The sequence below is a fragment of the Podarcis raffonei genome, chromosome 14 (assembly GCF_027172205.1).
Source record: "Podarcis raffonei isolate rPodRaf1 chromosome 14, rPodRaf1.pri, whole genome shotgun sequence".
Classification (NCBI taxonomy): domain Eukaryota; kingdom Metazoa; phylum Chordata; class Lepidosauria; order Squamata; family Lacertidae; genus Podarcis; species Podarcis raffonei.
The window spans coordinates 25,507,036-25,532,513 of NC_070615.1; the positions used below are offsets into that span (position 1 = coordinate 25,507,036).

General features: G+C 45.9%; 1 protein-coding gene across 1 annotated transcript in view; it reads left to right on the plus strand.

The window, feature by feature from the left end:
- The window catches only part of MAP2K1 (mitogen-activated protein kinase kinase 1), a 40,889-nt gene that overhangs the window by 6,719 nt on the left and 8,692 nt on the right, over nucleotides 1–25,478 (plus strand). The window contains exons 2-5 of the mRNA XM_053364058.1: nucleotides 10,084–10,294; nucleotides 12,960–13,106; nucleotides 17,276–17,353; nucleotides 18,400–18,451. Of these exons, the coding sequence (XP_053220033.1) occupies nucleotides 10,084–10,294; nucleotides 12,960–13,106; nucleotides 17,276–17,353; nucleotides 18,400–18,451 (488 nt within the window). The remainder of the gene's footprint in view (nucleotides 1–10,083; nucleotides 10,295–12,959; nucleotides 13,107–17,275; nucleotides 17,354–18,399; nucleotides 18,452–25,478) is intronic.

The following is a 25,478-nucleotide window of genomic DNA, read 5'->3' on the forward strand; positions in this document are numbered from 1 at the left end:
AGCCAATGTGGTGTAGTGGTTAGTGTGTCGTACTAGGACCTGGGAGATCAGGGTTCAAATCCCCACTCAGTCTGGAAGCTCACTGGGTGACCTTGGAGTCAGTCACAGTCCCTTAACCTACCTCACAGGGTCGTTGTAGGGATTAACTGAGGAGGGGGGTGAACCATGTACTCCTTGGAAAAAAAGGTGGGCTATCAATGCAATAAATAAGCTACTCTGTTTACCTGCTTAAGAAGGTGGGAGTGGCCAGCCAGATGGAGATGTCAGTCGCAAACCTGGCATCCAGAGATCTCCACATGGTTGCAACTGGACCCATGTTAGTCACCCGTCACCTGGCTAATTTAAAACATTGGTTGCAACTTGTTCCCAGCCAGATCACAACAAGAGCACACTACCTCCCTGTGAGTACATGGTAGAAGATTAAGATATGGGTTAAAAGTTGGTCCTGGGTATGAAAAGGTTGGTGATACGGTACCTGATCTAGCTCAGTAACATACACACTGACTGGCATCATCTCTCCAGGGTTTCAGGCAGGAGACACTCCCAGCTTTATCTGGAAATGGTGAGGATTGAACCTGGGACCTTCTGCTTGTAAAGCAGACACTCTGTCACTGAGCTGTGGGTTAGCTCCTGCCCCTGGGAAGGTGGCTGGGGCTGATGGGAATCGCGATTGAGTTACATCTAGTGAACACAGCTTTGGCTACTTCGGCATAAAGCATTGTTCCAATGATCTATTAATGCAGCTCCCCCTCTGGAATGCCTCTCTGAGGCTGTCAATTTCACTTTCTTCAAATCTACCCTGAAAACCCACGTTTGTGTGCAAAGCCTTGGGCATCACCCCTCATACTGTAACAAAGCCTGTATAACTGCAATAGCCACACATTCTCACTCTGTTTATGCCCTGCCTCCATTTCCTCCCTGTTTTGTCCGTTGTGTCTGTTTCTAGACTGTAATCCCCTTGGGGCACTGACCTGTCCTTTTGTGCACGGATAACGATATATATAGGCAATTATGTATGCATGTGTATCTTTCATTTATATTGTGTCTTTCCTCCAGAAAAGTACAAATCGTTTTATCACAGTTATTTATGCCAGCATACAAATCCTCCTAAGTAGCATCAACACAGTGGTAGCTTTTTTAAAAGAAGAAGAAGAAGCTATCAAGGTTCCCTTAGCTTTTTATCCTCACAACACCCCTGTGAGGCTGGACATGCTGAGAGATTGTGACCCACCCATAGCTGCTATAGCTGCTTAGTGGGCTTTGTGGCTGTGTGAACATGGGTCTTCTTAATCTCTAGTGAGGGGAGGGGAGAGAGAGAGAGAGAGAGAGAGAGAGAGAGAGAGAGAGAGAGAGATACCTGCCCTGAGGTTAACACACCATGCATCTGATAGAATGTACTTTAGTTCATAGAAAGCTTATGCTTATAATACATTGGTTAATTCTTCAGGTGCCAAATGAGTCCATTTAGTAAAATGACAGTCTCTCTCTTTTTACATCTCCTGTCTCTAAAATGGCCTCACTTACGTTTTTGTCTTCTAAGTGCTTATTGCTTTGGGGGGGAAATCCATCTAGTTTGTTTAAAACAGTCTCCTTTTCCCTTCCCTACTGATAATATGTTAACCAGTCCACCCTGGTTGTGAAAGGGTGTACTTTGCGAGCAGGGCATTATGAATTTAGCATAATTCCAAGCTAATGGTGGAACTGTTTGTTATGAAATGCACTTTTCAAATCCACCTTAAATCCCTATTCAGTTCCAAGCACAGATTGGCAGGCCAGCTTTCCAATCTACCCCCAGGAGAAATAAAATACTCTCATCAGTGTCCATTTTAATTATAAAGAGCTAGGTAGAAATGTACAAGGGAAAGTGTGTAGGCAGTGTTTCTTAACCCTTGTATGTGTTGCCACATGAGAGTCTTTAAAAATGAAATTTACGAGCAATTAATTACTGTATGTTGGTGATGATGCAAAAAAAGAAAAGAAAAGAAAAAAGGAGGGGGAATCACCTCCAGGCATCATTCACCAAGGTAACCTCTAAGACAAGTTCTGGATTCTGGGAGCATGTTGCTTCCCTTGGGTGCAAGGGTTCCTGTGTTCAACCTGCAGGCAAGGCCATTCATGGAATAATTGAATTGTAGATTTGGAAGGGACCACAAGGGTCACCTAGTCCAACCCCCTGCAGTGCAGGAATCTTTTACCCAGGGCTCGAACCCATGACCCTGCGATTAAGTGTCTCACGCTGTACAGACTGAGAAAAGATTTGTGTTTTGATATTTGGATATAAAATGATGCTGTGTGATAACACGAACCATTTTGATGTGTTTTCATGTTGTTAAATTGCACTGGAAGGAAATCCACTGATGGGAGATAAGTGCACATTTTTAGATACAGAGGACCAGTGTTAGAAACTGAGATATGAAAGCTAGGAGCTAAATGGCACCTTAAACCTAGGTTATGGGTGCAGCAACGGAATGTCTAGGCACACTTTTTTTATAACAAGAATGCAAAGCTGAAAATGAATGAACTGCAACTGAAATATTATGTTCATTTTTCACATGGTCTAGTTCTTCCCCTGCCCCACCCCCTTATATTATTATGAGGGTCCCTTCTCCAGTCTTCAGAGAGTAGCTGGAAATGGGGAGCAGAAAAAGATCCTCCTTTCCTTCCACTCTGCAGGTTTGATCTGAAATCTTAGGCGCAGTACTGTGCCCAGAGCTCAGAAACTGCTTGAGCTAATGAAATTCCCTGTCGCAAAATACGCCTAGAACAATGGGAGTTTTGAACATTGCAGAGGACCTTTTAGGAAGCGTCACAGCATCCTGATATAGCACATGCTTTGCATTCATGAGATTTCACCCCAGTATCTCCAGGTAGGACTGGGAAGGTCTGAACCCTTGAAGGGCCAAGTGTAGGCAGTGCTGGGCCAGGTAGCAAAACAGTTTGACTCAGGATGAGGCAGTTGAAAGAGCAGGGGTCAGCTGACCCTCCAGGGATGTGAGGGCACATTTAGAGTTTTTAAAGAGTGTTGCAGGTGTGGGCAGCTGCAGAAAGTTGCAAGTGCAATCCTGCAGTGTGCATCTTTGTTGTCAATTTTTTTTACTCACACATCACACACACACACACACACACACACACACACACACACACAGTGTGGTAGGTCCAGGCTGCTCTTCCCACTTCCAGCCCAGGGAAAGTGACTGATAAGTGTGAGAGAAGTCTTTCTGCAGTGGGCAAAAGATTGCTTTCGTCCAGCATTCTCTTCCACTCCTGACAGCAGCCATACAGATTTTTCTGGAAACTCCACAGCAGGACTCCAAAGCAGCAACCTCCCCATTGCTGGTGGTATTTTCCTGACATCTGGTATGCGTTGGTTTCTCTTGTGGCTAATTTCTCTGGCCAGAAACCACTTTCCTTTGGCAAAACCTCTTCTGCGGTCCTGTCTTCTGTCAGCTCCAGAAGATTCCATTCCGTTTTTATTGATATGCTAAGGCAGCCTTGCCAACCTGGTGCCCCTCAGATGTTTGGGGCTGATGGGAGTTGTCACCCCAAATACCTGGGGGGCACCAGGTTGGCAAAAGGCAGCACCAAAGACTTTGGTTGAGTCCGTCAGGAAGGGAAGCATTCCTTGTGCAAGTGCTTTCCGATTAATGTTATTATTGGAACTGAGTGGTGAATTTTCCCCCTGCCTTCCAAGCGGGCAAATTTCCCTTCCTTCCTCGCCCCAGCCGCAAAAGGGTTGCATCCGAGGACACGTTGACTCCGAGAACCGCATGCCAAAAGTCTTTGCTGGCTGTTACCCTGCAGCAAAGCAGCAGCTGTTCGAAGGGGGAAAGGGACCATTTGCCGCTCAGAAATTCTTAGCAAACATCTGCTCTCGGATGGACGGAAGGTCTCTCTCCTACTCACAGTCCTGTCTGAACAGGAAAAGAGCAAATTCCTTTGGAACGTTGTTGGCTGGCATTCCTCAGTGACTGTGACACAATTTATGGCCTCTCTGAGAGATTTCATCACTTCTTAGACATTCCATCAGGAGTGTGTGTGCGCACGCACTAATGTCAGGGGCAAGGAGGGCTCCAGGAAGCTGATTAGCTTAATCTTCAATCTCTGGAGGAGATTCTCCTGTGAAGCAGGTCTGGGGGGGAAATGCTTCAAATTCCTAGGAGCCAAAATGAAAACGTTAAAGAGTCAGCTGTATATTGTCAGAGAAGACATTTAAATGCTTACATGCTAGTGTAGTGGATTTTCTGCAATTTAACACTCCAGTTGTGATAGAATTGTAGAGTTGGAAAGGGACCCTGAGGATTGTCTAGTCCAATCCCCTGCAATGTAGGAATATGCAGCCGGGGCCGAACCTGCAACCTTGGCGTTATCAGCACCATGCTCTAACCAACTGAGCTATCCAGATGGTAGTGTTCAAGACAGCTTTTATTTGGTCGCAACAGTGGTTGCTGGGGAATCAACAAGAGTGGAGTCCACAGGCCTATAATAAAGGCTTATATAGAGGCATTCCCTTGCCTTGGCTTGATGCAGGTGTAGAAATTAAGCAATATTCTTGGAGGGAAAGCATGCCTGCATTATCAGAGCTTGGGTGCCTGATTCAGCAGGAAGATTTCAGTGTCTGCTTTCTATCAAGCTGGTCCAAGCCTGAGATTTTTCCTGCACAAACCTTCTTGACACATACAATAAGCAGATTCTCCTAACAATGTCCTTTCACACAGTCTTCTTACAGGTCTTCTTCTTCTTTGGTGATCACTTGTAGCCGAGTAAGATTGTCTTCCATAAACACAGTTTTAACAATGAGTCCGTAAGTGACTGTGGAGGCCAATTCTGGACCCACATGTCCTTCCACAGTGGGGACATTGGTTTCCAGGCAGGAGCTGATCACGCTGTGGATTTGCCAAGCGTGCCTTCCTCTTCGCACGTTTCTCCCTTGGGTTCCAAGTTCAAGTGTCTTCAAAGTCCACAACACCTTTGGTAAAGGCTGTTCTCCAACTGGAGCGCTCGCAGGCCAGTGTTTCCCAGTTGTCGGTGTTTACACTACATTTTTTTAGATTTGCCTTGAGACAGTCTTTAAACCTATCAGTGTGTTCATCAATACTGTGGTACCTCGGGTTACATACGCTTCAGGTTACATACGCTTCAGGTTACAGACTCCACTAACCCAGAAATAGTACCTCGGGTTAAGAACTTTGCTTCAGCATGAGAACAGAAATTGTACTCCGGCGGCGCAGCAGCAGGAGGCCCCATTAGCTAAAGTGGTGCTTCAGGTTAAGAACAGTTTCAGGTTAAGAACGGACCTCTGGAACGAATTAAGTACTTAACCTGAGGTACCACTGTACTGCACTAGCATCAAAAATGTCAGAGCCTGAGTAGGGCCTGCTTGCCTGCCTGCCTGCCCCTGCTTGCTTCTAGGTGAGAGCACAGCCTAGGGAACTCCGTTGCTGCTGTGTGCACCCAGATGGATGGGGGGAGGGGAGAGGACCCTGGAGGAGGAGGAGGAGAAGGAGGTCGTCCCAGCAGAGCCTTGGTGCTTATGTGGGACTTGCTCAGCTGGTGGCTATTCTGTAAAGTGATTTTTTTTCAGGTAGTGGTGCCAGTACAGCTCCTTGTCAAGGGTGCCATGAGACTAGGAAGCGAAAGATCTATCTGTGTCTGAGATCCTTGAGGGCTGCTGCCAGTCAGATAGTACCCTTGTATAAAGGAGTTTCCCAGGCTCCTCAAGGCTGAGCTGCCTTCTGTAATTTCTTGGGATGCTGCTCTTGAAAAGCAATTAAAAAAAATTACTTTGCCCTCTTGTTTCAGCCACCGTGTGGAAGCGAGCATGTATTGCTTTTCAAGATGTATGGAGCTGTCTGCAGAATTTCAGTTTTCACTCTCCCGCACCAGCAATTTCCCCAGTTGCAATTGTTCATGCAAATTGTGCTGTCAAACACCTCCTACCTTTTCAAAAACAGACAGATGCGTAGGTGCTTTAGATGAGCACTCGTGCCTTTGCGCCTGTGCCCCCGAATCTGTGTCAGTAGATGTGAAACGCAGCTAGACATGCTATTAACCATGACAATGGTTATATATACTGTATCTTTAAAGAGCAAATTGCAGGCAAGGTGTAAAATTGACCACAAGAGGCAGTGATGGCCACCTGCTTGTATGGCCACCAACTTGTATGGCTACTCAAGGAGGATGTCTTATTGAAGCCAGGGGAAAGGGTTTGTGGTTAGGGAGAGGTGTGGTCCAGAGAGAGTTCTAGGGACCAGGATTTGATCCCTGAGGGTCCCCACCCATGGCCTAGCATGTTGTTCTAACTGTTGAATAACAAAGGCATAAATTGGAAAGGCCTGTTTTGCTTCTTATCTGGAGGGGGTGGGCAGTAATCTGCTTAGGCCCTTAGAACGGTTTGTTTAATTGCGGAATTTGTGGAATGCAGGTTCAGCACAAGAACCACGTGCCCCCCTCCCCGTAACTTGCAGTAGAAATTTATTTGATTTAATAATGCACATATTATCTGTAAATAAATTGTCATTCTGACCTGGAATTGCATTGCATTTTCAACCTACAGCGGTCAAAACAGTTTAGAATGAAGCGTTTTGAATGTGCAGCATGGGTCAAGTGTATCTGCGCAAATCTCTGCGAATGGTGCTGGCAATTTTTCTTGCATGGCTCTTGTCATTTGTCCAGGATATTCCGCCTCTGGCGCCACCTGATCTTTTGCTGTGGAAGCTCCCGGGTCCTAACTCAGCTGGCTCTGAGCCAAGGAGTTCAGCTGACCAGGTGGGCCCTGCCAGCGGATGCTCTTTCAGAAGCGTGAGCTGCTTATTCTGCTCTCCTGCCCTGTCAGAAAACTTCCAGGGCAGGAAGTGAATAATCAGATTGCACTGACATGCAAATATTTACTGCCCTGCGATAAGACAAGTGCTCTGCTCCTCCTCTTAATGAGAGCAGCTTCTAATTTTGTTTTCTGACTGTTGGCATAAAGGGGCAGAAGGCAGCTGTTTCCACCTATGCCTCTTCTTGCTTTTAGCTGATGCATCAGTTGTTTTGCAGGGGCTGTGAGAGAGGAACTCTGTTTCTTTGTTTTAATGGGGGGGGGGGGTTGGCTGGCTAGGAAAACACAATCCTCTTGCATTCTTTGTGTCCCAGGCCTGAAACAGATGCAGATTTCCTGTTTCAGGAGATGTTCGGTTTCCCGTCTTTCTGTTGTAACAGGAGGAGAAGCACGTGGCAGGTGGAACAAGGCTATTATAGGCATTTCATATATGTTGCATAAACCCTACCATTCTGTGCCATTGCGTAGAATGCAATTACTCCCTTTTTGTTTGTGAAATGTGCTGGTCTGCAAACTTGGGAAACACATGTTGGCCGTTGTAGCTTACAGCTGATTTGCCGCTACTGGGTTCACTTCTGATCATAGCTGTCAACTTACAGATTTGAAAATAAGGGACCAGCAGCCTCAAACATAAGGGATCAGCAGCCCAAATAAGGGATTTTGCTTACCCGGCTCCTCGCGATGCACCCCTGAGGGGGAAAAGGGAGAGACGGAGACGCGGCAGCTCGTGCGCGCTCTCTCTAATGTGGCGGAGGACCCCGAGCCGCTGCTTCCCTCCTTAGCTGGGCGAGCATGAAACCCGGGGAAATTAAGGGACATCATCAATAAGGGACAGCAGCGGGACACAGCACTGGGATAAGGGACTTTCCTGCCAAATAAGGGACGGTTGACAGCTATGCTTCTGACCAGAAGTTAGCTAGCTACTAGTCACGACAACTGAACAGGGACAGCCACACTGAAAGCCCTGCTCGGAGTTATTGTGGAGCAGGTTTCTGAGATCTTTCGGACTTTTATTTATTTATTTTATTTCACAACCTGTAATAAAACCTCAAAGCAGCATACAAAAAGGAGAAGCTCTCTTGCAGACCACAGTGAGGAAGCCCATTTGCTGGGTTTCACAATCGGGGAGAATGCTGTTGGACTCTGGTCCTCCCTGCAGGTTTCTCCCATTGGGGCATCTGGTTGGCCACTTTAGGAGCAGGATGCTGGACTAGATGGGCTTTGGCTTGATCTAGAAGGTAGATTAAGAGGCTGTGACCAACTCCAAGGTCACCCAGTGAGCTTCCTGAATGGGGATTTGAACCCTGATCTCCCAGGTCCTAGTCCGACACTCTAACCACTACACCACATTTGCTTCCCATAGTACTTCTCTATGGGGCAGCTATATAAATTAAGAAGGTAATGAAATATGGGGAAAGCAAAATGTCACTTAGAGAAGGATCTGAAATATTTTCCTTGAAGCTTGAATTTGTTTTATTCTGGATTGTTTTATCTGATGTTTTAGTGTGTTGTAAACCGCTTTGAGATTTTTTTTCTGTAAAATATAAAGCGGTATAGAAATGAAATTTGTAATAATGATAATAACAACATGAACAATATTTCATTGTAAAAATAAATGGCGCCTAGACATTCCATTGTAGTGACCGTAACCCAGGTTTAAGATGCCTTTTGGCAATTAGCTTCTAACACTGATTATTGTTCCGCACGTATAGACAGATGCAGCCCTTGCTTAGCCACATCCTCTTCATTTTAGCATAGTTCTTTGTTGATATATCCTCCAAACTTCATGGATGAAGGGAAATGCAAGCTGGCCGCTGTTTCGTTGCTGGTAGGACTCACTTGGGTGCTTAGCAAATCAAGTGGCTTTTGGATCAGTGTTGTACTTGGTAAAAGGGAGACAGTTCAATTCTGCAGGAAATGACTTGAAGCAACCAGAGGTATCAACGATCGGTGTGGACTCTGGAAGGGAAGCTGCCCTCTTGTGTTTCCTTGGTTTTCCTTTCCTTTCAGTGAACAGACACGTTTTATTTATATGGGAAGGGTGGGCGAGGGAGAAGCGCAAGCAAGAAGCTTCCATGCAGCGTGCCCATGGTTATGTAATTGCCTTTGAATTGGCACAGATACGCATCTGAAATATTTACACAAGCTCTGCAGGGTATGATTGCACGTTCTATCCGTCCCCCTCACTCATTCTGAGAATCCTTTCTGCAGAGGTAGTGATTGCTCACTGGAACATGAGTTAGCACTGCTGAGTCAACGGGGCCACATGGACAATGGAAGTGTTGAGTCAAAGATTAACTCGGTTTCCTGTCCTAAAGGGGTGGCTGGCTTGAATCCAGCTAGATGTTCATGCACAGACATTTCCTTTTCCTGTCCATGTTGCATCCGCCACCACCAAACATGCAACTTCTGCATGTGCTCCAGTTCCGGGGAGGAGAAAGAATGTGGTATTGGGTTCAGCTGATTTTCAGATTCCTCACAATTTCAGCTTTTGGTTAAAAAGAGAGGTAAAGTCTCTGGGTCTTATGGTTGCAGATAGGTGCTTGGAAGTGCGTTGGCAAGAGCTTCCGAAATCTCTGAAACTTGCAGGGGGTGAGGTGACTAAAGAGGATTTCTAGAATGTGTGTGTTTTCAGTATCCCGCTAAGATATTTGCCCCTCCCTGAGACTAGCAAAACCACAATACATTCTGCAAAACAGTAAAACTGAGTAACAAATGTATAAAATCAGAGAAATTATGCCGATTTCCTTGGCACACGTGACGAGAGAAACAGAATTGCACTTCCTGTGGTGCAGAATTCAGATGACCTGGCTTAGAATGTTGATGTTTCTGGTAAGGAATCTACACAGCTCTCATTTTGACTTAGAAATCCTAAACAGTTGGAGCCCTGGGCTCATGGAATGCCTTTTCTGTGGCTGTGCCACAATTGTGGAGTGTCTTCCCTTGAGATGAGGATTTATCCAAGTCCCAACCTCAGCATTTCCCTGAACCATTCTGAGACTGGTGCAGTGTATATTTTGCAATACTGTGCTAAGGAGGAGTGAGATTGGTTCTGAGCCACAGATCAGGGGTTACTGCTAATGCTTCTGTTCTACAGCAGCTGCCACCAGAGGCAATTGCCTCACTCTTCCTGATGGTAGAGCTGGCCCTGCTGAATTGCATTGGCTCCTCCTTCTCCACTTTCTCATTTAGCAGTGTCTGTGAAGGTGTCTTGAGTTCAGTTAATGGCTATTTCTTTGCTTTCTCTCTCTTTCTCCTTCCAGGACAAATTTGGAAGCCCTCCAAAAAAAGTTGGAAGAGTTAGAACTTGATGAGCAGCAGCGAAAACGCCTCGAGGCCTTCCTTACCCAGAAACAAAAAGTTGGGGAGCTAAAGGACGATGACTTTGAGAAAATAAGCGAGCTGGGTGCCGGAAATGGCGGGGTGGTCTTCAAAGTCTCGCACAAACCTTCTGGCCTCATTATGGCAAGGAAGGTGAGCATTGTTACTGACCTTATAGGCCAGCCCTTCCCCCACCTGGTGCCCTCCAGCTGTTTTTGGAGTACAACTCCCATCAGTCCCAGCATATCCAGCACAGGATGAGGAAAGCTGTTTTGGCTAGCTTCCCATTGACAAATTTGCCCCGTGTCTCTCCCGGTTGACCCATTCTGTAGTCTTATTTATAATTTATTTTATTTAAAAGCAGCTACGTATAAACTGATTAATATTTTAAAATCTCTAAGTAACGTATAAAAACAATAAACAGTATGACTAAAACAAACATACAACATAAAGCCAGTAAAACAGTAGTACAAATTTAGTTTAAACCAAATAAAATCGGGAATTTGGGGAAATGAAACAAATAAAAACTAGGAATCCCAAAGGAGCCTGGGGCAGCAATATATCAAAGCATTTATTATTATTATTATTATTATTATTATTATTATTTATTATTATTTATTATTATTCAGCACAAACTTAAAATAAAATAAATGCATGTAAAAAGCAATGAAATACCCACATGGTTATTTATTTCACAGTTGCCATAGCCAGTTTCTACCAGCTGGCAAATTTGGAGGTCAATGACGTCCGGGGGTCCGGCACACTTCCTGCGTGGCTCTGGTCTTCCCCCCTGGGACCTTTGACTCAGCAGAGCTTGTAAAACACAGCGGAACAGAAGCAGGAAACGTTCTTCGTGTGAAGGCAATAATTCAGGCTGAATGCAGCAGTCTCTTTATCTTTAAAGTCTTTATTCCTTAGCAAAACACAACAGCAATAAATCTCCTGCCTGGCGACAGAGCGGACATCTCGCTTGCTCTCTCTTCGGAGCAAACACGCACACTGAAAGAACACAGAGAAACCACTCCCTTCAGTGTTCTAAACCCGCCCTCAGAATGTGAGGCGTCATCACTCAGAACTCTTAACCCTGTAAGTTCTGAGCCTCTCCTAACACCCCCTCTCGAATCACGTTCTGAGAGGACTTCTGAGTGTTCAACACCTTCCCCATTGCCTTCCGCCCCTTCCTGGCATCGTTGTTAGGCACTAGTTGAACCTCACAAACCTCAGGTTCGCACTGTGTGAAACCAACCCACGCATTTGTGACCTGAAACCTCTCAGGTGGAATTCCCTTTGTAGCCCGCGATGACCGCCTGGGCACAAACTGGGGTGCTCCTTTTGACCCACTGGGGCCAGCATGTGCGTCTTCCTCATCAGAAGACTCCCCCTCTGACTTGACACGTCTGTGAGCTTTCTCCATTATGCGCACAGGAGATGAGGGCTCACTCTTGGACACTCCCTTAACAACCTGTGGAGACGCCCTACTCTGTTCAGGGACCTGGTCTCCACCAGCAGGTTCAGGCTCTGGCTCTCCTTCCTCCTCAGAGTCAGACAGACAATCTGAGTGAACGTCAGAGCTCGCTTTGCGCCTTGCCCAACCATCCTGCTCAAAGAACTCAGCCTGTTTACTGACCAGAAGCTTGGTCTGATCACCTTCTGGGTATGCGAATCTCCACCCTTTTGTCGCAGGCTCATATCCACAGAAGATCATTTCCTGGTACCTTGGGCCACCCTCCTGCTGCAGAAACTTTGGTACAGGCACCATGGCTCTGCTACCAAAAGTGCGAAAGAAATGCACAAGCGGCTTCTGCCGATGAAGCAGGAAATACGGGGTGTCACCTACCTCTGCATTGTAGCACCTGTTCATCGTGAAATTGGCTGTCTTTACCGCCTCCCCCCAAAAACTGTGAGGCAAACCAGAGTCATCCAGTAGAATCTCGGATGCTCGAACCAGAGCTTTTGCTGTGGAAGCTCCTGGGTCCTAACTCAGCTGGCTCTGAGCCAAGGAGTTCAGCTGACCAGGTGGGCCCTGCCAGCGGATGCTCTTTCAGAAGCGTGAGCTGCTTATTCTGCTCTCCTGCCCTGTCAGAAAACTTCCAAATTCTTGAGTAAAAGTCTAGTATGTTTTTGGTACTCATCCACAGAGATCAGTCAGTACAACCCATAATTCTGGGAGAAGAAAGTTTGGATTGTTGTCCTCTGTGGCTTTTAACATTCAGACACCGCAAGGGATTCCTCCGTGAAATGCAGCTTTGTAGCTCTTAGGGTCAATTTGTGTTTGGTATGTGTAATGGAAATTGGGGTTGCTCGTGCGTAAGTTGCCGCGACTCTTGGCAAGGTTGCCTGGATAAACCTTTCCCTGGCTGGACAGCCCTGACTCCGCGGCTGTCTCAGTCACTGGCAGAATCCGTCAGTGGGCGTTTCCTGAACTTCTTCCAACATAAAAGTTCCTTGACGGATAGTCTCCGCCTAGCCTCCCTGCGCGGAAGTCTTCTGCGCAGGGTGGGTGTGGGCAGCGGAGGACCCGTGCTCTCCCCGCTGGTCTCTGGCGAAGAGTCCTGGAGCCATCTCTCCGAAGCCCGCCTCTGCCCCCCTTTCTCCCTGGTGTCACGCTGATTTCCTTCCCCGGCCGATGAGTCCCCTCTCTCCCTGCTGGGCCCTTCTCCGGCATCGCTTGGGAGCCTTGCCTCCACTCCTGGCTCCGATGGCAGTTCCCTGACAGTATGTCATGACTTTTCTGCCTTCGTGCAGCACACCCTGCATCTGGGGTATGCTTATTTTCTTTTAAATGCCCCAGAAACTTATGGCAATTATCATTTTGCAGTTAATTCACCTGGAGATCAAGCCGGCAATCCGGAACCAGATCATCCGTGAGCTACAAGTCTTGCATGAATGTAATTCTCCCTATATTGTGGGCTTTTATGGAGCATTTTACAGTGACGGCGAGATCAGCATCTGCATGGAGCACATGGTAAGTAAGCCTTTTCTCCCCCCCCCCCACCTTTGGGCTCCTTCCCTGATTACGGCTTCCCCATTGTGTGTCTTCATGGAGAGGTGGATAGCTCAGTTGGTAAAGCATGAGACTCCTTAAGCTCAGGGTCGTGGGTTTGGGCCCCACATTGGGCGAAAGATTCCTGCATTGCAGGGCGTTGGACTTGAATGACCCTTGTGGTCCCTTCCAACTGTACAATTCCATGAGTTTGGATACAGAAAAGCTATTTGTGTGTTCTCAAAGTATCAGAATTTTGGGTCCTCACGAGTCAGGGTTAAGGCACACAACACGGTGCTTTGTGTGATTAACTCATAGAACTCATTTACACCAAACACCGAACGGCTTTGGTTAATCAGAGGCAGATAAGAACAGCCCTGCTGGATCAGGTTCAATGAGGCTCACCTAGCCCAGAATCCAGTTCTTGCAGTGGTCAACCAGATACCCCAAAGGGAAGCAGACAAACAGGATCCAAGTGCAACAGCATTTCCCCAATTTGTGAATGCCAGCATTTGGTGTATGCTTCTGACAGTAGAGATGGAACAGAGCCATCATGACTTGTAGGCCATATCCACTGCTAGACCCATTGAAATGAATTAACATGACAAACTTGGGGGGGATGAATGTCAGGATCTGCTCTTGAGTAGGACTAGCACTGGGTGCATCCCTAAAACTTCCTCTTCCATGGATTTGTCTAATCACTTCTGAAAGTCATCCAAGGAGTGCTTTGACTGTGTGTCTTGCTCAAGAGCTTCATCAGATCTCTTGGTGGCTATTGGACGGAAGCACAGCTTGTATATGGAAGGACCTGCGACTAAGAGGTAGGAATACAGGAATCTGACTCAGGCCATTGGTCCTTCTTACCTCAGTGTTGTCAGCTCTGATTGGCAGCTATTCTCCGGAGTTTCAGACATGAGTCTTCGCCTGTCCTCCCTGGGAAAGCTGGGGATTGAACCTGAGGCCTTCTCCATACAGCGCAAGTGCTCTGTTACTGAGCTATGGCCCCTTCTGTAGAGACAGTTGTAGGATTTACTGCTGTTTCTAAGACGAGTTCTTCCTTGTGTGTGCCCTACCCAAACAGAAAAATATAAAGTATGAGCTTCACCCTAAATACAAATCTACATAGTATCTCTTCCATACTGCTCCACTTCACCTCATATTTTTATTTGGTATTCACTGCTGCATTTGCTGTTCTCACCTATAGGGAAATAAACAGTGAGCATGGGCTGCCTGGGGACGCGGGTGGCACTGTGGGTTAAACCACAGAGCCTAGGGCTTGCTGATCAGAAGGTCGGCGGTTTGAATCCCCACGACGGAGTGAGCTCCCATTGCTCTGTCCCTGCTCCCACCAACCTAGCAGTTCGAAAGCACGTCAAAGTGCAAGTAGATAAATAGGTACCGCTCCAGCGGGAAGGTAAACGGCGTTTCCATGCGCTGCTCTGGTTCGCCAGAAGCGGCCTAGTCATGCTGGCCACATGACCTGGAAGCTGTACGCCGGCTCCCTCGGCCAATAAAGCGAGATGAGCGCCGCAACCCCAGAGTCGGTCACGACTGGACCTAATGGTCAGAGGTCCCTTTACCTTTATGGGCTGCTTGGGGTTGCTCCTGTCTTCCATTTTCTAACGAAACTAGAAAGTTCTCCCTCCATTCTCCCTCTCCCTCTCCCTCTCTCTCCCCCCCTAATGTTTCAGGTTTAACATTATTTAACATTTATTTTCACTCTGATAGAGAGAAAAAACGACACTTTGCTCTCGACATCTGTCAGCCTTTGTCGAGCCAGATGGAACCCCTAGTTTTAGAGCACTAGTTCCCCGCCCCCCCAATAAAGGTCAATCAAAACCCTCCCTCTCTTCAACCCCAGCGGAGGCGTCGAACAATTTCACATGTGTGACCAAATGTTGTTGTGCAATTCCCCCCCCCCCCAAAAAACCCCCAAAGTCCCAGCTTTGGGGCTAAATGAAACGGTGCCTACAAAAATAGCAGGCATTCTGAGCACCACGATGCATCGTTATTTCTGTCCTGCCCTTAACAGAAGTCTTTGTTTTATTTGCCCTTTCTGTTGCTAATGTTTCTTATGAAATGAGAAGGACATGAGTTTTTTTTTTATTCTCTATTCACAGAAAATGTACTCTACAGGAAGAGCAGTGAATAACTTAAAATACAGTCATACCTCGGGTTAAATATGCTTCAGGTTGAGCGTTTTCAGGTTACGCTCCACTGCAACCGGGAAGTAACGGAATGCGTCCAAAAACAGCTGGAGACCCAAGTTTGGAAAACCCTGGCCTTATCTGTAGCCTACCTTTTCCCCCAGAGCCAGGACTCAAGTGGGCTCACAAAAATTAAAACAAATACACTTGAAAGAAATGTAGCTAAAAACATAAAAAGCTTATTAAGTAATTAATCTAGCCATGGAATCAAAATGATATAAAAAGCATATCTAGTATTGCAGAATGATGATGATGATGATGATGATGATAATGGGGTCCCTTCCAACTCTACAATTCTGTGATTCTGTTCTGTAAAATAACTTAACCATTCCGTTCACAATGACACTATCCAGATGAGGAGCTTTAAAGTGTCCCAGACCACCCAGTTTGCTCCTTGCTTGGGCAGCTTTTTTTTATCCCTGCGTCTCACCCACACTGTCTCTTCCTTAGAGGAAAGTTAGAGGGTTAGTAAATAAATTAACTGCAGAGACTGTTTGTCCCTTGTTAATCAAGCATTTCAGGAAGTCTGGAACACCACGAACCTCTCCACTGCCCTGGAAACAGACGCTTCCCGGCTCTATTTGTGAAAACAATTAAAATAAAGATTTTGATTGGGGTTTTTTTGTGTTTTGGAAGAGAGGTGGGCTCTTTTTAAAGCCTGTTCTTTCCTCAAAATGGTTGTGCTTTGCAAAAAATAAATAAATTATTGTGACTTACACCGTTCCTCTCTCCTTCTGCCTCCAGCTCTTAGCAACAGCAGTATATATTTAACTTGGAAAGGGTGTGTTTGCGTTCTGTAACAGGCCCCGATAAGCAAGGGAAGAGATTTTCTTTTAAAGACTGATGTCTAAGGATAGCAGGCTTTCTGTGCTGCTTGGTTATGTCTTGCTTGCCTTCCTTGCTCCACCCCCCCCAAAAAACCTCCATGTTTTGGCAGGTCATGGGTGTCCCACTCCTTACCTAACTAATTCTGCATGACAGAAAAAGGTGTGCTCTGCTCACAGCTGTATAGAACTTCCATGTTCAAAGGCAGTATACCCTGGAAATGCTACAGACCAGTGCTTTTGTGCTTTTGTGACCTGCTTGGACCTCTGGGCAGGGGTGCCAGATATATGGGGCTCAAGGGGCTCCAGTCCCCCAATATTTGGGGACAGGGGGCTGCATCAACCAAGGCCACTGGGCACCCTCCCCATGCCCCAGCCCCAGCCTCCGCCTGGCAGCCCAGGAGCCAACCCAGGGCTGGGACAAGCAAGCGCGATGGCACCACCTCAGGGGTGGGGGGCAAGTCGGTGTCCCTGCCTCTGGAAAACCCAACAGGCTGACATGCCGTTGGGAAAAGGATGTTAGAGGATGTTAGGCCCCTGCCCCATTTTGATGCAGCAGGGCTCTTGCATTCTCAAGCTGTGTGGTGACCAGTAACCTGCTGATTAATTTGTTTCAAAATGTGGAAGTAAGATAATGTAATAATGTAATGTAAGATAATTCAGCTGTAATCTTATGCAGTGCAAATTCTAGAGGGTGTGTGGGTAACAAGAGGGACACACCTGCCAATGTCCACACTTGGGTAAATAATGGCTTTATAGCACAGAAACATGCTGGTGGGAAGGGGTTTCCCTGCCTGCCATCACCACTTATGAACCTTAAATGTGTCATCTGAGTTCAGGGGTTAATGGGATGAGTTACAGGAAGTTGTGTGCCCTTTACGTCCTCATGTTGTGGGTAAGAAATTGCTCTGTGTGGCCTTCCTTTGTTCTCTCCTTTTGCAGAACTATTTGCCATTTGATTTCATCAAAAACATGGTCCAGCTGTTCCTTTTCTGCTATCAGATGTCAAACTGCCTTTTTTCCTGCCCCCTTTGGGCCTTTCGGAGTGTCTTTGACACTTTGAGGATAAACATGATTAACGCTCTGAATGTTTAAACATGTTTTTTTCTTTTCTTAATAGGACGGCGGCTCCTTGGATCAAGTCCTGAAAAAGGCTGGCAGAATCCCCGAACAGATTCTGGGCAAAGTTAGCATTGCCGTAAGTATGTTGCTTTGGCATTCAAGCAAGTGGAATCGAAATGCAGTCGGCGATGGCAGGTCAAGTCCAGAAGGCAGAGACAGCTGGTTGAAAGTTTCTGCTTGAGGCAAACTGAAATGAGATGGACAGCTATGACTCGTGCTTCTAAATGTATTGCTTTCCCCCTTTTAAATCGACTGTCTTTAGAAAGACACACTTGACACAGGAAATATAGCCCATATAGAAGCCCCATTGTCACCAGAAGCCTTTAGTTGACGGCGGCAGCTTTTGGGTGGGACAGCCACTACAGTCACCCACAGAGAACTCATTTGTTGTGGTCTAGTATGTCCTTCCTGTTCCCCAGCGTGTGATGCAACTTGGGGTCAGAGGGCAGGCAGATGGGAGAGAGAGAGAAGTATGTGATGCAAGGAGAAATCTTCCCTTGCTCCTTGCTGTCTCTGCATCTGCCTCCTCCACTTCAACCTTGGATGTTACCAACTCACTTAATAAAACAGCTTCCCAACCCCCCCTAAAGTTTATTTTGCTTATTCTTATTTATTAATTAAATTTGTATACCGCCCTTCATCCAAAGACCACTTGCTCCCTGCTCCCTTTCCACCTGGCCTGGGAGGGCAGAGCCATGACTGATTTAATCTACGAAAGCCAAGGCAGCTAAACAGATTTTTGGGTTAGGGTATTGTTTAGGGGATTCCGTTGCTATTATTATTATTGCCCTACTTGTTTAAAATGTTTTCAGCTGGTTTTTAACGGCTTCTTAACTTGTGTGATTTTAAATTGGGGCGTGCGTGTTGCTTTTTAAAAAATTAAGTTAAATTTTTTAATTAGAATTCTGCTGTATTCTACAAGCAAGTAGAGCCAAATTTGAGGAGTTGTCCTGCAATTCTAAATTCATTTAAAGCACAATTTGTACATGAAGGAAGAGCATTTCTGCTCCCCAATCAAGGAGAAATAATGCCATTTCCCCTTGTATTTTATACAGTATATGGCTTTTCATTTCCATTGCTTTTTTTTTTTGTTTTAATTTAAACTTTTGGTTTTGGATGCAGGTCATAAAAGGTCTAACATACTTGAGAGAGAAGCATAAGATCATGCACAGAGGTAAGGATGCAATCTTCCTTCTTCACAATCAAGCATATTCTGCATTCCTTTGTCTTTGCATTTTAGCTGCATTTCCCTGTAGGTGTCTGTGAGGTCAGCTCATAGGATGATACTCGTCTAAGAGAAGACCCACTGAAATTAATGAACATGACTAAGTTAGGCCCATTAATTTTCAGTTGGTCTACTCTGAGGACAACTAGGGTTGAGCTCAGCCCATTCAGAGGAGTATTAAAAGAATTTTAAGGTCTCAAATATAGAATAAATATTCATAAACACACACGTATCTAAATATATGAACCATGTGTCTGAAATAGTATGGGAGAGCAATCCTGAAGCCGTTTTGACTCTCCCTATAACCTCAAATATTCCTCTGCAGTAAGAGAGGCAAATATGGAAAGCCTTCCCATTGTCTTTTTGCTTTCAAATCCTGTCTTAAGGGTGTTTTTGTGTATGAATAGGATGAGCCTGTGACCTGGATTCAGGAACTAAAGTATTAACCATCACAAAATAATGGCCAGATTGCCCAGGTAATGCAATCAGTGACCATTATCAGTTACAGAAAGGTAGCCGTGTTGGTCTGCCATAGTCAAAACAAAATTTTTTTCCCCTTCCAGTAGCACCTTAAAGACCAACTAAGTTAGTTCTTGGTATGAGCTTTTGTGTGCATGCACACTTCTTCAGATACACTTCAGATAAGTTGGTCTTTAAGGTGCTACTGGAAGGAAAAATTTTTTTTGTTTTGACCATTATCAGGTATCCTGGCAGACAGGATTTCTGCTGTAGACTGCCTTCTTCTGGGATGTATGTATGATGTTTTGGGGGGTGGTATCGGGCTACAGGGTGGGCAACTTCAAAAGTCTATATAAGGGCTTGTGCACCATTGTTCAGGGTTCACCACCTTCCTGCATGTGGTGAGTGGGGACCATGTTGCAGCAGTTCCTTTAATAAAGATCAGGCATACTAGCCGCTTTACTTCTCAATATACTCTGGTTGGCCTCTGTTGTTTTCTCCTACCGATAGGGAACCCAGTGTGGTACGTCATGGGTAGAGTTGTGGGTGTTGGCCAGGGAAACCTGGATGGGGCACCACTTTGGGGGAGGCTGACGGAGTTGTTGTGAGGATAAAATTGGGCTGGGGTGGGGTGGGAGAGCCAAGCCTGATCCCTTGGAGAAAAAGGCAGGGCACAAGCATAATAAATAATCAACATTAAACTTGATTTCAAGGTTCCTGGAGCTGGCCAGCTGCTTGAGGTTTGAAAAAGGGGGTTGGACTTTGCGCCTGACCCCAGCAGGGCTGCTCTTGACAGTTACAAATTGTAAGGACATACTTTAGGCCCCATTTGCACTATATGCTTAGATCACTTATATCACATTATTAAAACATCATGGCTTCCCTGAAAGGATCCTGGGAACTGTAGGGGAATGGTCAGTTATTAGGGGACCCCGTAACTCCCCACACGTGGGTGGCGCTGTGGTCTAAACCACAGAGCCTAGTGCTTGCCGATCGGAAGGTCGGCAGTTTGAATCCCCGCAATGGGGTGAGCTCCCATTGTTCGGTCCCAGTTCCTGTCCACCTAGCAGTTCGAAAGCACGTCAAGTGCAAGTAGATAAATAGGTACCACTCTGGCAGGAAGGTAAATGGCATTTCTGTGCACTGCTCTGGTTTGCCATGCTGGCCACATGACCCGGAAGCTGTCTGCGGACAAACACCGGCTCCCTCGGCCTATAGAGCGAGGTGAGCGCGCAACTCCAGAGTCTTCTGCGACTGGACCTAACTGTCAGGGGTCCCTTTACCTTTACCTAACTCCCCTCACAGAGCTACCATTCCTAGAGTGTTTCAACAATCAACCCCTCTTCCCTGGGAATTGCTGCTCTTTGAGGGGTCTCTGAACCAACTCTTACACCCTTAGCAAACTACCATTCCCATCATTCTTTGGAGGGAAGCATGACTGTTTGAAGTCTCTATGAGAGTGCTTTAAATGCATAGTGCAGATTGTTCTAGAAACACTTGTTTGCAGAGTTGTTTGCATGGTCAGTGGAGGGGGTGAGGAGACTGGGGCTTTGCATCATTTTATTATTTCCAAGGCCAACTTGCTGCTTCAGCCTTTCAAGGTTAAAACGGTACCTACTGTACAATGTACGCATTTTAAAAAACCAATTCTCACCTTCAAATGCAGTGTGAATTTTGCCTCCTTTGTCAGCTCCCCAGCCGCTCCCCAGTTCCTTAATAGTGTCCGTGTCCCAACATAACCCCTCCTTCCATAGATCCTCTGCAGCCAAGCACCCCTGGGGGGTTTATAAACCTGGAGGAGGCTGTTTGCAAAAGCCAATATTCCAAAGGTGTGCTTGTGTCAACTTATTCTCTTCCTGACAGACATTATTGGATGTTCAGAAGGTGGAAATCAATAAAACCAGAGAACTCAGATAAATAGGAGATTAAAAGGCTAAGAAAAAAGGATTATATGAAACTGCTAGAACAGTCATTTTGGGCTGCTTGATTCTGGTCAGCAGGGCCTTTACACTGATCATCTTTACCCTGAGATGATCTTTGCATTTATTTACTTATTAAATTTGTATGCCGCCCGTCATCCAAATATCTCAGGGCGGTTCAAAGAATAAAAACACAAGATAAAAACACAAAATACATAATAAAAACAAGAACAAAACCAAAATAAATCAATAACTCCCCTTCCCCCCTCAAACACATTATTATTATTATTTAATCGTTTTTATTTGATTTTACAGATATAAATTTATAACAAAACCAAATACATATCCATATAAAGAAATTTCTTTGAATCCCAAGATTCCCCCTCCATCCCCTCCATGGGTCCTAATGTCAATGTTTTCAACTGCATATTATATCACAGCCTATATTTTATATCTATCCATATTGTCCATAGTATTTGTTACATTACAAGTGAGATTAAAATCCTGCTAATGCTTTCATCTGCTGACTTCTTTCCTGAAGTTTTTGTCTTCTTGGTCCCTGAGCTTTCCAGTCAGTTTTGCCAAGAGCTTGATTTGCCATTCCTCTCTGGTAGGGATTCTTTCTTCCTTCCATCTCCCCGCAAACACATTTAAAAGGATGCAGGATGTCAGTCAGCCAAAGGCCTGACTGAAGTTGAATGCTTTCACCTGGCACCTAAAGGTGAGCCTCCCTGGGAAGAGCATTTCACAAATGGGGAGCTACTGCAGAAAAATGCACTTGTGTATCTCCTTTCCTATGGATTAGGCTGCCCATGCAGGACACATACCCAGCTGGCAGGGGGGTGATTCTGTGCATTCTGCCCCCAAAGAAACTGGGATTTGTAGGTTTTTATTCTGTTTTCTTTTTGCCTTGTTACAAGCACTGGGTGACAGTGCAGGAAACCCAGCCTTGGCCAAGCTTTTGCCCTCTGGATGTTGTTGGGCTACAAGCTCCTAGCAGTCTGAACACTGGAAGTCTTCAGTAGGCACTGAAAAGACAATAACTAGACTTAACCAGTTTGACTGGACTTAACCATCCAGGGTCCTTTACCTTTTAATGGGAGGGAGTTTCAAAAGGGAGGTGCCACCTCATTAAAGGTCCAGTTCCTGCATTGTATGGAACTGCGTGGACCTCCTGGTGAGATGGTATCCTATAGAGCCCAGTGATGAATATAAGGGGCAAGACACTCATTTCGATATCCTAGAACATGGGTAGGCAAACTAAGGCCCGGGGGCCGGATCCGGCCCAATCGCCTTCTCAATCCGGCCCATAGATGGTCCAGGAATCAGCATGTCTTTACAGGAGTAGAATGTGTTCTTTTATTTAAAATGCATTTCTGGGTTATTTGTGGGGCATAGGAATTTGTTCATATTTTTTTCCAAAATCTAGTCTGGCCCCCCTCAAGGTCTGAGGGAAAGTGGACCGGCCCCCTGCTGAAAATGTTTGCTGACCCCTGCTCTAGTATATAGGATAATACAGTTCACATTTTCTAAGTGTGGTGTGTTTCACTCAGACACCTCCTAACATGAAAACAAAATGGTGAACATTAAAAGGTAAAGGGTAAAGGGACCCCTGACCATTAGGTCCGGTCGTGACCGACTCTGGGGTTGCGGTGCTCATCTCGCTTTATTGGCCGAGGGAGCTGGCGTACAGCTTCCGGGTCATGTGGCCAGCATGACTAAGCCACTTCTGGCGAACCAGAGCAACGCACGGAAACGCCGTTTACCTTCCCGCTGGAGCGGTACCTATTTATCTACTTGCACTTTGACGTGCTTTCGAACTGCTAGGTTGGCAGGAGCCTAATGCAGAGTCAGCCTATTGGTCCAGTTTGCTCTGTATCATCTACTCTGACCGACAGTGACTCTCTAGATGAGGGTTTTCTTCTGGTTTTGGACTACAGTTTGCATCATTCCTGACCGCTGGTCCTGCTAGCTAGGCATGATGGGTCTTATAGTCCAAAAACAGCTGCAGACCCAAGTTTGGGAAACCCTGCTCTAGACTTTCAGACAGGAGTCTTTTCCAGTCCTACTTGGAGATGCTGGGGATCAAACTTGAGACCTTCTGCATGCAAAACAGACTCTCTACCACAAACTATGGCCTTCCCCTTAGAGGAAAGGGAAAGGCACAGCAGAGGACTGGAGATCCTGACTTAAATAATGCTGAAGAGCCTTTGGGTCCTGGTGCTGGCAAGGGAGTGATAAAGAACTAGCACTGTACCCTTGCATTAGTCTAATTGACTGCATTTACTTAGGCTCTTAGCTGGCTCCTCCTGCAGCTGTAAAGCACTGGGTTGTTATGGCAGCCAAGATGCAGGGATGTGAGGCTCAGAGAAGCAGGTGCTAAATATTTCATCCAGGAGGGCGTAGATGCAAACTGTACCGGTGAAGATCTACCATGATCAAGAGGGCTGCCTCTTCTCTTGGCTGTAATGATCATTCAAATGAAAGCTTCAACACGTACCAGACCAGTGGAGATAAGAGATTGCAGCTGGGTGCCTCCTGAGATTCCTTTGAAAGCTGAGGGTGAGAGCTGCTGTACACATCAAACATTCTACCATACCCTCCAACATTTATCTGATGAAAATAGGGATGACTTATTCCATAGTAATAATAATAATAATAATAATAATAATAATAATAATAATAATAATATATTTTTACCTTGCCCATCTGACTGGATTGCCCCAGCAACTCTGGGCGGCTTACAAAATATATAAAAACACAATTAAACATTAAAAAAACCTTCCCTATACAGGGCTGCCTTCAGATGTCTTCTAAAGGTTGTATAGCTACTTATCTCCTTGGCTCAGAGGTCGCATAATTTTTAAGTCTTCCCACATGACTGCTCCATTGTGGGAAGTCTCCATTCTGGTGCCAGAGCTCTGCAGGAACATGCAGTGGTGTCATGGAGAACCGCAATATTATGATGAAGCAGGCTGACACAGCAACTTCCTGTACAGTAAGGGAATGGACCAAGCCAGCCCACCCATATCGGGCACCCACCCCACCACTGGCTTCATCTGTGCTTCACATGTTAGAGTTACCGTTTGCATAAGTCCTATATGTCTCAGGGAGCAAATCAGCTGTCTGTGCCCTGAAAACTTAAGGAGTGATAGCCTGTGCAGTCAGTACTCTGATTAGATCCATTGAAATGAATGGACTTGCATCTATTGATTTCTGCTCTGAGTATCACCCAAGGTGCGCAAAACTTACAGGTCTGTTTTCATCTGCACCCTTTCTTGAGGGGCTCCTTGGGCAAATGATGTTCTGGCTCCCAGAACTCCAGGTGGCAGGTGAGGCTGTTGGAAGTGCTGGAGGAATGTGGAAACTCCTCCTTCCATCCAGTATCACAGGGAGTGAGGCCATAGTGGAAGAACACACACACACAGAGCTACACTTCCCTGGAAGTGTGTTACTCAGCACTAGATAACGGTAGCACGAGACATTGATGGCGGGAGTCCTCTGTGCTGAAATGTGCAAATTAGTTGAGGATTAAAGGTTTGATGGTACACCAAAGGGCTCAGGGTGAGCTGGCGTGATCCCAGTCTCCCACCACTCAACGAGTATGAACATCCACATAGGTTTAACATACATAGATGTTCCTATGCGGCAACTATACCACGGAGATGGGCTTTGACTCAGGAGGTTTACTGTTTTCTCATCCACCATAGAAGCACAGTAGATGCAAAAGACTTAGCACAGCTAACCCACTGGAAACATCAGTGATGTTTCTCTTATCCACTGTAAGGTTTCTTAAAAGAAGAAGTGAGGAAGGAACTCTGGGCCCTTGACTTCCCCCACCCTGCAAGTAGAAATCGTGAAAGGCTGCTGCTGCTGCTGCTTCCTTGAACCTCCACCACTTTTCAGCTGCTCCATTTTTCCTCCTTACCAGAAGAATTGATTGCAGAGATGCCTGCTTATTTCATAAGGCTTAATGCATTGCTAATGACTGGATAAGTGCTCTATTCTACAGTGGTGTCCTCCGCCTACAGCAGAAAAGATGAAAAGAATCGCTTCCAGTGCCTGAGCATTCATAAATAGTTTTCAGTTGCCTAGTTACAGACAGCCTTTCTTTAAGGAAGCAGGGCTGCATATGTAAGCTGGTGGTGGCTTGGTTCAGACAACCACGTTTTTCTCCAGCGAGCCTTGATTTCTGCAAAACCAAAAGACTCACTGATTGCTTTTGGTTCTTATGGTTTTGTTGGAAAAGTGTGGTGGATCAAAGTGGTCCGATGAGCGATGGGCTCCAGCAGCCACCATGTTTTCTGATTTTTGTCCAAAGATGATGGTTTGAAGAGCTTCTTGCTTTGGATCCCTTTGCACAATCAAGTTTTGCTTTTTCATCCCATAACTTGGTGTTTTGCAAAAGTTTTATCACTTATTTGTGCAGTGGGGGGGACCCAAGTTTTCCAGAGTCCACCTGACATTTATTTACTACCGCTGTTGACTCAGCCATCCATATGCCAGGTAGATCAGGGTGTAGTTTCCTCTATTTTTGATGCTTTGTGTATGTTGAAAGGTAGATCAAGACTGAATTTGAAGTGGGAGGTGCTTGACCA